Genomic DNA, 12,326 nt, shown 5'->3' on the forward strand with positions numbered 1-12,326 from the left:
TGGTGTTGATAAATTCCAGCTAGCCATAGTGGCATAGTGGACAATGTGCTAGGCTAATGCATGATGTGGCTGGGTTCGAATCCCAGGAGCAGCAGAATCCCTTTTCTTTTTGCTTGTTTTTTAATTGGTATGCACTATATGGTACTACTGGACCAAATGCTTCAAATCCAAGAATCCTAACCCTTTTTTTTCTTTTCCAACCAAACAATCCAAAGCCAAATAAACCAAGACACATAAACGAATATATATAAATATGTATATACCAAATATTAGGGTTCATGCATCATGGTGATTGTTCATATTCAATCATTAGGCTCAATAAGCAAGAAGCATGAATATAAAATTAGTTTTGGAAAACATTACTTGATGAAGGATGGATAAATCTTCAGTTTATGTGTGCAGAACTGAGAATGTTGTCTTCTCAGCCAATCCAAGAGCTATTCGCCTCTTCTGGACAGCTCCCACTTCGAATGGTGTACAGGTCTCAAAACGACTCCAATAGGGCTGAAATTTGGAGGGCAAATAGAAGAGGCAGAGACGAACAACTTTGATGAAGGAAATTTTTTGATCTGAGGTCCCAATCAAGAGGTTTCGGGTCGTGCAAACAGGCTGCAGCAGGGGGGGTTTTTTTTTTCTTGGCTAGAGCTTTGGTTAGAGCTTCGTGCTGATAACGTGTTGTAAAACAGAAAAATTTCTGAGAGAGAGAGAGAGAGTTTGGACACAGAGAATCAGATTGTGTGTCTTATTCATCTCACCATGATGAGCCTTATATAGGACTACAGGGTGTGCACAAAAGGGTAATGCTTAATTACAATCCAATCACTCCTACAATTACAACCTATCAATCACCAATCTATAGGGATAGACACCTATTACTCATCATCTATTTACATGATTATCCACAAATATTTACAACACTTTACATTATATTATACATGCTCATCTCATTTACATTGGTTTTGCTGTATGATGCGTACTTGATTAGCTCTACCTTTTAGTTGATGCTCTCTATCAAATTGCTATTCACTCCCATTTATTGTCAATCTCAATTTTCACTTTGTTGCCTATTGCTTCTGCTGAACTGAATTACAAGGGGCAAGGATTTGGATAGTTTATTCTTTTTTTACTGTTATTATATGTAAAGTGCTGAGTATGCAGCTTATCTGCATTGAATTTTATATGCTCGATTCATATATGGTTGCTTAGAAATTGAAAGAATGCCGCTGCATTAGTTTGGTTCCAATAAGGAAGATGCTAACCGTGTTCCTTTTTAGGTTTACAGTTAAACAGAGCCATAGACCTCAGTGAGAATAACAGTCATATACCATAGGATGAGAAAGGAAGATTTACAAGCAGCAGTAGATGGAAGGTCAGAAAAATTGAAGAAGATCTGTTAGTGGTAGTAGCAAAGATCATATTGTCAGTATTGGCGGGTGGGTTTCTGCTGGTGTCCTCACATCTCTATGAGCAACTGATATTGAGGCCAAAAGGGCTAAGATCAAAGCTCCTAAAGCAAGAAATTAGAGGGCGTCCTCCTTCATTCCTCTTGGGGAATATCCTTGCATAACGCCTTCAAAGCAAGGTCCACTCAACAGCAACAAAGACTACAGATCCTTAAAAGCCTCAGCATGATGATCGTCATGTACCTTGTATTTGTCACCAATGATCTTAAAAAATCTTCCCCCACAGAGGAATGAAGAAGTGAATATGGTACGTTTGTATACTATTATGCATTAGTTCATACATTATGCCAAAGACGATTATTTCAACATGAAAAGATGATTTATTAATTGTCGGGTGATTATTCTAGATTATTTGTTACGTTGTATTGTTTTAGTTTCTCTAAAGTTTCTAATCATATACTTGGATTTTGCAATTGTGCGTAGAAATGCATATGAGTTCAGAAAAGTATTTCAGTACTGAAGTAGATGTTGAGACCTTTCAGCTCTTGCTCAAGCATGAAAAACTTTCGTGCATCAGCCCAGGTGAACTAATAAAATTACATTCAACTCATACATCATATAACCTTCATATTTCTTTGGTTTGTTTCTTTTCAAAATTTAAATGCTCTAGGTCCTGTTTTTATTGGCCTTTTCCACAAAAAAGGGGAATCCTTTGTTACAATGGAAGGGTCGTTATATGCAATTTATTGTTTTTTGGGTTTGATTCGATGGCTCTCTGTCTTTGCTTTGTTTCACATGTCAGTATGTTACACAGTTTCCACTTCTCTCAGGGCGGTGGAGGCTTTACATTTTCTTTTTTCGAAGGAGCTTTACTTTGAATATGCAACAACTTTCCGTTTTCATTTAATCACATCTTAGTTATCTTTGCGAATCAAACACTTAAAAATTAAACATATGAAATTTAGCGAACATAACGCAGAAATGCTTCCCCACGGCATCGCCCGGGTTGTCATTCCTAGTCTACTCAGACCAAGCAACTGTATCCATCTCTGCCTGAGCACTCCTGTATAACTCCAGCCTTTTCGCAAGGGCAGTACGCCTCTCCACAACTGCCGGATCCTCATCCAGCAAAGATGACAACTGCTTCGTCTGCCCAAAGAAATTCCGAGTCAGTCCATGCCACAGTCAACAATCAATTTCCATCATAAGCACACTTGTAAAGACGGGTAAAGGATATCTGTACTCACCTGCATTTTACCCAAGTCGGTGAAGAAACGGACCAGTAAGCTTCGTTTTGCCTCTCTGACTTGGCAATAAACAACAGATTTGGGAATAGAGTTGCGTAAACTTGCACGAACCATATTGACATAGCCGAGAACATTTGACCCTGTTTTTTTTAAGCAAAAACGTGAAGTGAGTAAGTATTTTCATGATCGAATGAATCCTTTTACCAATTAAAAAAGATAAACCAAAGTTGAACCACAATCGCCTTTAAGGAAGGCTAACTTTTAGTTTAGGAGTCTCACCAATTCGCTTGAGATAAGATTCATTATATCTATCAGACAGTGGATGTGATGGGTTGCCACCCTTGTCAACATCTTGAAGAAGTTGACGAAAAACAGCTGGAGGAAGTTGACGCAAGAAATCAACTGGGTTGCCACCCTTCCCAACATCTTGAAGAAGTTGACGAAAAACATCTTGAGGAAGTTGATGAAAGAAATCAACTAGGTTGCCACCCTTGTCAAGTTGACGGAAGAAATCAACTGTCGGGTAATAACTCTCCATATCAACTAACTGTAGTGTTGCTTTCTTGCTTTCTGCTCTCATTCTCTCAAGTGACGCGCAAGCTGCATTTTTTACCTCTGCTTCAAGACCAGGATACAGCCTTAGCTCCTGTAAGTCAACCAGCGCAACATTTATTCAACTACTTGAAAAGTAAGAACCTAAGCAATCTTCGGCTTTGCCTCTTTGGGCCAAAAAGAAAATAGAAAAAAAAAAGCAACATTTATCCAAGAGCTTGAGAAATAATGAACTCAAGATTATAAGAACGGAAAACAACGAAAAAGAAGAAGAAGCAAATAAGACAGATACTACTACAACTACCGAACTAATAAAAATGGAACTAAAAGAAAAGATTAAACTTGAAAGTGAACTTACCGGAGTCTCACTTACAGCCTTGTAAACAAGATCCTTCAGAAGGACATGAACCTGGAATCCAGAGAATTTAAAAATAAACCATCTTAGCACAAGGCTACAAGCAGTGTAAATAAGTAAACACTTGCAATTTTCACTGAAGGAAAAGCTACTTTCTTACAGCATTGACTGCAGCCTCAGCAGGACCTCTTATACTAATTACCGAGGATTCTATGAGACGACGGTATCCTTGTTCGGGAGCTATTAGATGAGGTAGATACCCATCAGCTTCGGTAATGACCTTTCTTATATTTTCCACTGAAAGTTGCTTATCAAATTGCAATTTTTTCAGATCATCAGGAAGTTGTTTATCAAAAACATAGCAAATCTTTTCACCTCCAGGACGGCTGTAGACAACAAAGAACATATTAAATAAGATTAGTTTAGCAATGGATTACCAGAGGCAACTAACGCCAAGCTGCACAAAGGCACTGCCTATAATTAGGAAAATGACTAATGTTTGATACATACACGCCATCAAGATGTTCTTTATATACTTCATCAAATAGACGACAAATATCCATGATTGCATACAGTTTCCCCTGCAATTTGAAAGCAAGTGAATCTTGTAAATATTAAAAATTCAATCTAAATGCGAAGATTCCCCTCCATACGAGGTGAGAGAATAACTAATTATTAATCAATAACATCATAACTGATGACTTTGACTTTAAGAGTAAAATATATGTTCACATGGTAATACAAAAACAGGACAAACTTACTACATCATCAGTCGCAGTGGGCTTTCCAAGATGACTCAGTTCAGTTTCAAGTTCAATAATGGTCTCGTTAATAAGGGACCAGATGCCTGGGATTTTTGTCTTAATTACAGTTTCCAAATGCTGAGACATCAACCATTACAATGATTAGTGAAAGTGACTGATAACCCCAAAGGTTAAAGTAAAATGATCTACTATCATGGCTTCCTGCAAAAGCAATTAAATCAATAGAACAGAGAATTCGTAGTTGTCTACCTGAGAAAGCATTTTCGCTAGATACTCAGAACCCATTCTGTGAGCAAGGTGCTTGTATTCGGGGGTACCTGAAAAATATTCACGTTCTCTACGCCGAGCAGCAATCATGTCAACATTCTTGTTAATATCTGCCTGAGAGCGATTCACGACCCCAACCCAAGGAAATTTTAGGCGATAAGACTTTCCTTCCAATATCTACCCAAAAAGGAAAAGAAACTCAGAATGTATAGTGCAAGATTTATGAGCATCTTCAATCTGGATTCCTTAACAACCCACGAAAGTTTTTAGACATGCGAGTATAACTGCAGAAGTCTAATATACTCAATGTACAGAAATGGCTTTTAAAACATTCTTCCACCACTTTTTAACAATATTAAGGTCAAAGAAAGTTTTCACGTAAACAATAAGAATATTTATTCCTTAACAACCCACACTAGTTTTTAGACATGATACACAATGCACTGAAATGGCTTTTAAAACCTTCTTCCACCACTTTGTAACAATATTAATAAGGTCAAAGACTGTTTTCATGTAAACAATAAGCTTTATTTCTTAACAGTTAAAACTGTATAGCTAAATGGAGGATTACCAAACCATCTAGTGTTAAACAACAAAACCAAAATAATAGGCCAACTTACTTCAACTGCATCAGTACCCTTGTCCATAAGATCAATTTTTGTCAAGACTCCGATTGTCCTCTCCCCTGTGAAACAATAACATTAATTAGTGGAAATCTAGAACTATGTTCTCATGCAACATATGGGTGACAGGTTTATATCAGCTACAAGATTCACATTTCAGTAGATTGACTTGATAATGCTTTGACTTTGGAAGTACCAGATGAATCTTTTTTGGAAAGCAATAGATAAGAAAATTGGATGTGAATTTTTAGACTCACCTGTTGGATCCACTTCACGAGAGATTTTAATTGCATCAGATGTAGCAAGATCTTGATTAGCAGGTGAAATTGCTAATATTATACAGTTGGGCTGCATAAAATGTTGAACAGATAGGATGATTAAACATAGTAATAACTTCAGGGGAAAAGAGAGAATTATAAAAATAAAAATAAAAATAAATAAAAAAGAAGAAGAAAGCAGATCAAAATTTCAATGGACTTTACCTTCTCAATATAGGAGCGAACCATATTTTCAATGTCCTGCACAATACTATCTGGCTGACCCTCTACATTTACCCAGGCAGATTGTTAACAGTCATATTACATATACCATTAATAGAATTCAATAGAAATTAATATGTACAAGGATCCCTAGGAATGTGTTAATACTAGATATGTATTTATGTTATGTCATTCCTTTTTCCATCCATAGCCCCTTGGGCTTCTTTACACTTTTCCACAGGCAGATACAACGACAAAGAAATACAATTAAAAAAATGAGAGCTGAAATACCTACCAACAGCAACTTTTGTAAGCCCAGGAAGATCAACAAGTGTCAAGTTGGCAACTGCCAGGAATCAAACATAAATTTGTTATGTCAGTAGAATAGAAGAGGAAAATGTGGTAATCACAATATGCTACTATCGCAATCCCTGACTAGGTCACTCATTAAAAAATGTGGCACACTTTAGTTCTAGTATACTAATTTTGGAAATCCTGAAACAACCTTCCATCTTGTTTATCATTTAACAAAGGGAGCTTCTATTCATATCTCCAAAATTGGTATTTAGACCTCACCACTTAATAAACCTCAAACTTATTTTTACAAAATATCAATATGCTATCTACACCTTCCTAATTTTCCCAAAATGCCCATCGTCCAATAAAATCAATAAAAATCTTTTTTTTTTTTTTTCTTTTCTAGATTCTATTCATACCTCCAAAATCGGTAATGGACCTCCCTCAAATTTTGAACAATTCACAATCCTGTTTTACCTTTGAAAAAAAAAAAATCTCCAGGTGGTAGTCTCTTTCTTTCACATAATTTTGTCTCTTCTATTTTGTTTCTTTCATCCATACATATTTTTAAGTCTTTCTTCCAAAATTCTAACTATCATAGTTTGACTTTTGTTTCAGTTTGGTTTATGTTACTGTTATGCTTTCTTGCTTTGTTTTTCTCTTTCTGACCTTCTGGCCTCTGAGTACTGCTATTGTATTACAACAACAACAACAAAAAAAGTCTACCATGCTATCAAGTCTATGAAACTATAGTACAACAGAATTGAAGTGGAAACAAAGAAATCCAACAATCAGATAGTTAGATAGCATAATAGCACCAACCTTTTAGGCCATACCAAGTTAATTGAAAAGCCTACAATTATAGAAGAGTAATTAAATAAAAGGCCATTCAAAGTAAGATCAAACACAATGAGGTCCTAGACTCTCTAAGGACAAATACTAATCATTCTTCCCAATGGCCTGCACAAAAAAACATGGTGCCAAATCAAACCGTTTAATCAAACCAAGAACCAAAATTCCAAGTTTATGAAGTGGATGCTTCTAGTTTTGAGTACAGTAGTACTAATCGAGAATATCATACCATGTAATCAAGATGCAGAACCAAAATTTCAATTTTCTCAAGTGGATGCTTCTAGGTTTTAGTAGTACTAATCGAGAAACCAGAGTTAGACATTGATGCAATACAATGGTCAGTGATTTTAGAGTTTATGTTGGAGGAGAAGGTTTTCTCCAAGTTGAAAACTACTAGAGATAAGAATAGGCTTTTTTTTTTTCCTTCTTCTCCCTCCCCTCTTTTATGTCCTTATTGGTAATGTGACATGAGTTGACAAACTCAACTATTACTTGGAAAAAGAGAGAGGTCCAAATACTAATTTTGGAGGTATGAATAGAATCTCCCTACAAAATGTGATAATAAGCAAAACTTGAGTTAAATTGTAAATGAAATTTGAAATAAAATTGTCAAATCCAAGTCAAATTACTCTATTAACAGTCTATGAATACCTCCACACATTCTTTCTCATTCCCATTCCAAAAGTGCAGAATGGAAAATAAATACAAGCAAACAAATCAAATACCTATTATCTTACCATTAGGAGAATATATACTAAGATGAATTGGAATGCTGGAGATCATTTTGGTGCGACCAGTTTCACGATCTGTCTCATCTGCAATTTCCTTTCTTACAAGAGCTGTACATACGATAATACTCGCATGTTAGTAGTGTGAATAAAATAAACAAGTAAATAGAAAAGATAAATCAAGCTACTGATTTTCATTTTATTATTCCTCGACACACACTCTGAAAGTGTAATATGGAAACCTTACTGATATGGATACCAATAAAATTTAAATAGCATTGAAACATAGCGGATTAAATCCAGACGAGCCAAAATCAGAAAAAGATTAAGAAATTACCAAAATATATGAACCTTTTCCTCGGAAGGTGGAGAAACTCCGCATATTCACTGCTACCTCTGTCAATCTTATGAAGCTGCAACACAAGAGGACGGCGAGTAACAATTCCTGCAATCATTTTCCGATTGTGTCATTTCCCAAACATCGAAGAAGAAACATCACCATAAATAAAAACATCCACAAGAATGAGTGGCAAGAATTGCCAAAGACTAGCATTTGATATCTAAATGACTAAACAAATACAACCACCCTCTCTACCAAACCAAGCCGTCACAAATAACCACGAATCTTACCAGAACCACGGGGTAAGAAGTCCTTCCCCACAATGCTCTCCAAGACAGAAGACTTCCCTGAACTCTGCACCACAAAACCAAAACATAGGGAAACAATATCCATTAATATCAAAATAAATTCATTCCTCATGAATTTTCTTCTCAAATTCATCATTCTCCTTTCAAATTAACACACATGCTTCAGCTAGCATGAGCAAAATTCCACTTCCACCACATAAAAGGCAATTTGCTTTCGCTACACAGCACAATAACTGGAACTAGTCTTAGCGTCTAAGAACTGGTCCAGAATATAACGGAATCAGTGATTAAGCACAATAATTATACTCTATCTTCGTCGTTAAGCAAATTGTGCAACATAGTTCAATCAAGCAAAACATTCACACAGCATCTACTAAGAATTAGGTTATACAGCTGAGCAAAGCAGAGTTCGTATAGCTAGATCAATCAGAGAGCTAGAGATAGAAAAGGTGGAGGAATGAATCGGGAGCTGACCTGGCCACCGACGACGGCGATGGAGGGGAGCGCATCCCAGAGAGACGATAATGCGCTGGCTTCGCCTTGGTCACCGAGAGCCGTGCAAGCTCTTTGGATTTTGTTGACTAGCGAGATTAGATTCTCCATGTCGGAGACTCAGCGGCGGCGGAAGGACGAAGGAGAGAGATGTTTGAGAGTATTTGAAAAAAATAGAGAAAGGTAAATATTGGGTTTTGGTCTTTTGGAATTTGGAGTTCTAAAATCAATGACTAGCGTCAGACGACTGGCTAGATCTACGTTGCCGAGTCCATTTCTAGTATTTGAGGGCGGGAAAGGAATCAATCATAATTGATGGCAATAAGCAAGGAATATATATATCGTGTATGTATAATTTCTCATGCATGGTGAGACAATTAAGGAAGGAATAGCATGGTGGGCCAATGGTGAGACAATTAATTAAGGAAGGAATCACTACAAGAAAAATGGCTTTTTGCAATGAATTTTTTCCTTGTAAAAAACTGGAAATTCCTTATATTAACCCAAATGCAAGGAATATTCCTTGCATTTGGGTCCTTGCAAAGAGACCCTTGCAAAAGAGCAAATACAACGACTTGAAAATTCCTTGCATTTGAGTTCACAAATGCAAGGAATTGTTCATCTCAAATGCAAGGAATTAAACACCTGGGGTTAACTATTGCATTTGGGTCCTTGCAAAGAGGCCCTTGCAAAAGAGCAAATACAACGACTTGAAAATTCCTTGCATTTGAGTTCACAAATGCAAGGAATTGTTCAGCTCAAATGCAAGGAATTAAACACCTGGGGTTAACTATGGTTAACTGATATACAAGGAGAATTCCTTGCATTTATTTAAAAAAAATAATTAAAAAAAAAACAAAACTGAATAAAATAAAATACCCCAATTTCATTCCAAGCTTTTCCTTTATTGCTTGAATTAAAAACAATTAACGTACATCAAAAATTGCGATTTAGCAGTCTTTCACTTAACCACAGAACACTTTACTTTCAGATGCAGACAAACAACACTTAGAGGCGTTTGAAACAGAAACTTGAGACAAGTCCATCACCTTCTAGCATTCTGACCACGTACTTTAGACATTTTGGGCCTATGACCAGGAAGGTATTGAGTACACGAGTGCAACTTGAATCATTTCTTCAAGCTCAATGCGATCACAATTAGTATTAATATCCTTGTCCACTAGCATTTCAAGCTTCTTTTCCTGATCCAGCTTTTTAACCTGTGAGCAAATAAATCTCCAATGTAAATCATATAAAATTGGACTAATCAGTTATTATTTAGTACTATTTTCGTAATAAATATACATGATTTGTGTTGTTTGCTCACCCAATCAAGTATGGCTACTTTTTGGTTAGTTGACTAGGCAAATTCTAGAGCTGCCTGGCCTGTGATTAGTTCAAGGAGAAGAATACCGAATCCAAAGACATCTTATCAGAGGACTGGAGCTATGTGCCCTATGGTACCCCTCACTGCAGTGGTGACATGTGAATCTTGGTGATCCAAAAGCTTTGCCAAATCAAAATCTCTGACTACGGCTTCACAGTAGTCATCAAGTACATTTGATGCCTTCACATCCCTGTGGATAACTTTGACATGTCACACTGCTCATGAAGATATAACAGTCCTCTTGCAGCTCCAAAAGGCAATCCGTTTCCCTAGTTCCCCAATCCAACAATGGTTTCCCTGTTAAAAGCATTGATAAGATTTGAATTTAGCCAAACATAACAAACATTCTAAATGATTAATTGAGTTGGTTCTCTCCTTTGATTTAGTACCACTGAGATGAGAAGCCACTGGACATGTATGGGTATTCTAGAAGTCTTTCCGTTGGAGTGATGCAAAACCCATAATATGTCACTCACAGTAAAGAAATCACAACCCAGCAAAAAAAGAAACAAATATACTTTTGAGATCCAAAACCAAATGGAAAAACAGGAAAACCTGCAAAGCGAAAATCACATACCAGTCAATCAAATGTACTAATTAGATTCCATCTCCTCTGCCTCAACTTCCTAGTAACTGTCCTGCAGCAGGTATTTGTTCAAGAATTTAAGTAGAATATACAGAAAGGCTTCTTGACAATGGCAACTTTGTTCTTCACGAAATATGACATTTTGCAGACCATTTGTAGCTATTACTCTTCTAATGTACTATGCATTATAGAAGTAAAAGTAGGAAAATTTTAAGAAACTAAACTAATCTTGCTCAATCAACTCAAATGAAAATTTTTTGAGCCTAACATTCTTATAAAAAAATGTGCAGATGCCTATTTTATGTGAGCCTAACTTTTGTTTCATGCTATCAATTTGACATATCTAAACTATAAAATGAAAATGGTATAAACAAAAACCAAAGGAGGAATCCAATGCATGCCAATTCTACAAGTCTATTTCAGAAAAAAAAAATAAAGGTAAAAAAAATAAAGACCATGTAATCTGAAAACAGAAACTTGACTATTGTAGCAGCAATTATTCCACAGTCCACTATGTAAAGTCGTATTAAGTTCATATTTTGCAAGACACCGGTCTAGGAGTTTGTCTTTCCAAGCTATATTTACTCCACAACTGGGTTAATAATAGTAATGAAGTTGTGTTCTGTGGCAACAGAACCAAGACATACAATAAGCCAAAACAGATAAGCACAAAATCGATAAAAGCAACCACAACAATTTGATAGGCTCTTAGCAATTTAGTCACCTAAACCATAATTCGAGCAACCAAATAACAACAAATGTACTTGAATGTAATATTCTACTCTAAGTCACTAGTACAAAATCGAAAATAGATAACGGTTCCGCACTGTTGTCTGAAAAAATATATTTTCGTTGTCTAGATGAGTGTTGTCTTTTTATGCTTCACTTCACAACGGTACTTCACCGATGTTGAACATAATAAATTACAACGGCTTTTAGTCAGAAATCGTTGTAGATATACTCAGCACATACCATTAGCACTAAATACACCGTTGTGTATGTAATTATTCAATAACGGTTTTCGCTTCGATACCGATGTGGTAATATAATTTACACATCACTTTTGGCCTTCAACAACTTTCATACACAACGGTTGTTACCAAAAAAATATTGGTTTCGAGGATTGTATACATCGGTTTTTAGTTGAAAAATATTTTCCAACTTCATTACACAACAGTTTCTCGTCAAAAACGTTGGCGTTGAGAAATTGTTACATCGGTTGCTAAATCGATAACGTTGTCGGTGATGATGAAGATAGTAAACTACAACGATTCCTAGAATATTTATAGATCGATAACGGTTTTAATTGTACCGTTGTATAAGTTAAATCTACAAAATTCTAATCAACGGACCAACACTTTGTTAGTATTTATAGATAACGGTTTCGACCACATCATTGTGCAAGTTAAATGAGAAAACTTCTAACCAAGTGACCAACACTCTGTTAGTATCTATAGATAACGGTTTCGACCACACAGTTGTACAATTTAAATGAGAAAACTGCTAACCAAGGGCCCAACACTTTTTAAATATCTATAGATAACGGTTTCAACTATACCGTTGTAAAAAACAAAACCACAACGTTTTTTATTAAACCGTTATCTAGGTAACGTTGTCTATTTCCGATTTTGTACTAGTGAGTGCAA

The 12,326-nt window shown here is 36.1% G+C and overlaps 1 protein-coding gene and 1 pseudogene across 1 annotated transcript; both read right to left on the reverse strand.

Annotated features, from left to right (window-relative positions):
* Positions 1-2,051: 2,051 nt before the first annotated feature.
* LOC112176751 (dynamin-related protein 1A) lies at positions 2,052-8,944 on the reverse strand. The gene is made up of 16 exons (XM_024314809.2): positions 8,690-8,944; positions 8,198-8,261; positions 7,905-8,012; positions 7,577-7,678; positions 5,986-6,036; positions 5,694-5,755; positions 5,469-5,559; positions 5,209-5,273; positions 4,571-4,765; positions 4,319-4,438; positions 4,068-4,138; positions 3,718-3,943; positions 3,561-3,611; positions 2,930-3,296; positions 2,651-2,790; positions 2,052-2,552 (listed from the first exon to the last, which is right to left on the reverse strand). Exons 1-16 carry the CDS (start codon positions 8,816-8,818, stop codon positions 2,424-2,426), a joined length of 1,971 nt encoding a protein of 656 aa, XP_024170577.1. The 5' UTR covers positions 8,819-8,944; the 3' UTR covers positions 2,052-2,423.
* A 771-nt stretch (positions 8,945-9,715) lies between these two features.
* On the reverse strand, positions 9,716-10,833 carry LOC112177419 (annotated as a pseudogene).
* Positions 10,834-12,326: the final 1,493 nt, after the last annotated feature.

This window comes from Rosa chinensis, chromosome 7 (genome assembly GCF_002994745.2).
Source record: "Rosa chinensis cultivar Old Blush chromosome 7, RchiOBHm-V2, whole genome shotgun sequence".
Classification (NCBI taxonomy): Eukaryota; Viridiplantae; Streptophyta; class Magnoliopsida; order Rosales; family Rosaceae; genus Rosa; species Rosa chinensis.